Raw genomic sequence first — 2,810 nt, forward strand, 5'->3', positions numbered from 1 at the left:
ATTATTTATGTTTTTAATTTTTTTTTTGATGTTTTTAATTTTCTAACTTAACTATATTATGAACAGACGAATCTTCAAATAAAGTCGATGGAGCACTCTCATCCATATCATAATCTATTCTTCTTGATGGTGAAATTGATTTGCGCAGCATTTTATAAGATAATATTTGAGCAATAATTAGATATTATTAAAATTCACATTATGAGAAAACGCGGCCATTTTTATTAATACCCAAAAAAAAAAACATTTTTACAATAATAACCTGACAATTTTTTTTTTTTTAAATCTGACCAGACCGCCGGTAATTGGGGCGGTCCGATTCCATACCAGACCGCCAGGACCCTGGGCGGTCCAGTAGGGACCAGACCGCCGGTAATTGGGGCGGTCCACTATGCTGCCATATAGCAGCTCTGTCTGCTGTCTCTCTAGCACAGTATCATTTATTAAACCACAGAGAAGAAAGAGAGAGCGATTTTGAAGCGATTTTAAGCGATTTAGAGGCGATTGCTACAGGTATATTATTTTTTATTTAATTATTTTATGTTTAATTTTTAATTAATAATTATTATACCCGCAGTCTGTAAAAACTATAAATTAGGCTTTAAGTAATATTATAATTAACTTTTAAATTCCAAAAAATAATGAATCTATTATACTGTAATTCTTATGAATGTTTTTTTTTAAATGTAGTTTGTTAAGGACAAAATGCTGGTTGCACTGTACGTGGGCGGTAGGCTAATTAAGGGTGCAGATGGCGTGTATTACTCGAAAGATGCCTCATTCGGCTTGCAGGTTAATGAAAGAACCACATTTATTGAACTTAAGCAACTAGTATATGAAAAGACTGGTGTGAACCCCGACCGGTATGAATTAGAATTGGCTACCCGAATTGACACACAACGGGCTGGGGCGGGTAGACCTTACTTTGTGAGTTTTCCTATAACAGATGAGGAGTTGTGGAAGGCTGTGTACCAACAATTTGAGTCTAGGGGGGTCGCTATGATAGACTTATATTCCAGGAGGGTTCCCCAGGCCGGGGCTAGACCTTTTAGTGCGGCTGGGGCTGGACCTTCTAGGGCTCCCCCTGCTGGACCTTCAGGTTATGACAATTCGGCTTATGACAGCCAGGGGTACCACCACTCCCCTCATGACAGCCAGGGGTACCACCACTCCCCTCATGACAGTCAGGGGTACCACCACTCCCCTCATGACAACCAGGGGTACCACAGTCCCTGTTATGACAACCCGGGGTACCATAACTCCCGTGAGTTTACTGAAGTTGTACCACCACCACCACCACCGCCCAGACAGACACCCATAATCCCTACATTTCCAGCTATACCAGAGTCATTACCGATACAGTTATCCGTTAATCCAAATGATACTAATATTGATGTTGATGCTATTGATGCCATACCGGAAAGAGAAATGGAAACCGGAGATGAATACCAAGGAATTTGGGAATCTGATGACTTATCAGATGGTGATGCAAATGTACCAGGTTTGTCCAGGGAAGAAAAATTCCCAATCAGGGGTCGAGGGAATAGGCATCCTGTCGCCACATTCAACGATACCACAGCTTTTGAAGAGGCTGACATTAGTTTCTTTGGTCCTCGTGTTGTATACAATCGTGAACTTGCCCCAGGGCAAGTCTATACCAACATAGATGAACTTGTAAAGAAAATCTATGAGACTCACGTTCACGGCAACTGGGAATGTATATTAGAAAAAAGAGAATCAAAAAGATTGGTTGTGATATGCAAAAATGCCCCTCGTTGTGAGTTTCGCCTTTATGCAACCCCTGCGGGTTCGGGGGAAGCATGGATAATTAAAAAGTGTGAACCACCTCATACATGCAAGTCTGCGTCCACAAGGACAGACCATTCAAACCTGACAGCATCACTAATTGCCGATGCAATTGAGGCAGACATTAAGTTGGACCCATCGATGAGCATCAAGGCGGTGGCTATGGCCGTCAGACACAAATACATACATGTAATCCCAAAATATAACAGGTTGTGGAGAGGTCGTGAACTTGCGATTTGCAGAATATTCGGTAGTTGGAAGGATTCATACAACTATCTGACACCATTGCTCCAGGCTATGGCAAGTACAAATCCCGGCACTGTATTTCAGCGGTGGCATGGCCCCATTTATGATAAGAATGGAGTACTAATAGAGGGAGTTCAACAATTCAAGGGCATTGCATGGGCTTTTGGTCCTTGTATCCAAGCTGTGCCATTCATCAGACCCGTTATCAGCATTGATGCATGCTTCATGTCTGGCCGTTACGAGGGGAGGCTACTGATAGCATGTGCATATGATGCTGAGAACCAGCTGTTGCCTTTGGCGTTTGCAATTGTTCGGAAAGAGGATGGTGAGAACTGGGGATTCTTTATGCAATTTTTAAGAAGACGGGTGGTTGGGCCAACAAAGTTTTTCTCTGTAATATCAGACCAGCACAAAGGAATAAAATATGTTTTTGATCATGAAGAATACGGTTGGTCAACACATACTGTCGAAGGGTGTCGCCGTAATGGCCTGTAAGGTAGACTGACGGCATGCCGTGTCTCTGGTACCAGACCTCATATCTCAAACGTCCGGGACCTACAGGCACTGACTCAGGAGATGGCGGACTCCATAAGTGCTGCTCCGGATGTCCAGCCCAGTCGTACTCCAAGCTGAAACGCTGCCTCCAGTCGACTTTGGGCTTGCAGTGAGTCGTTCTGCAAGTACAATTAATTAGAAAGTCCAGAAACGAAATTAAAATGACAATAGTAAAGTGATAACGATATTTGTTCCTTTGACGA

At 42.7% G+C, this 2,810-nt stretch overlaps 1 protein-coding gene across 1 annotated transcript; it reads left to right on the top strand.

Annotated features, from left to right (window-relative positions):
* The first annotated feature begins 337 nt into the window (after positions 1 to 337).
* Positions 338 to 2,547, top strand: LOC144567687 (uncharacterized). Its single transcript, XM_078317852.1, has 2 exons — positions 338 to 513; positions 691 to 2,547. Exon 2 carries the CDS (start codon positions 706 to 708, stop codon positions 2,545 to 2,547), a length of 1,842 nt encoding a protein of 613 aa, XP_078173978.1. The 5' UTR covers positions 338 to 513; positions 691 to 705.
* The last annotated feature ends 263 nt before the right edge of the window (positions 2,548 to 2,810 follow it).

This window comes from Carex rostrata, chromosome 16 (genome assembly GCF_964058835.1).
Source record: "Carex rostrata chromosome 16, lpCarRost1.2, whole genome shotgun sequence".
Classification (NCBI taxonomy): Eukaryota; Viridiplantae; Streptophyta; class Magnoliopsida; order Poales; family Cyperaceae; genus Carex; species Carex rostrata.

Coding starts and splice junctions, on each gene's coding strand:
- LOC144567687 (XM_078317852.1), top strand. CDS start 706: ATGCTGGTTGCACTGTACGTGGGCGGTAGGCTAATTAAGGGTGCAGAT.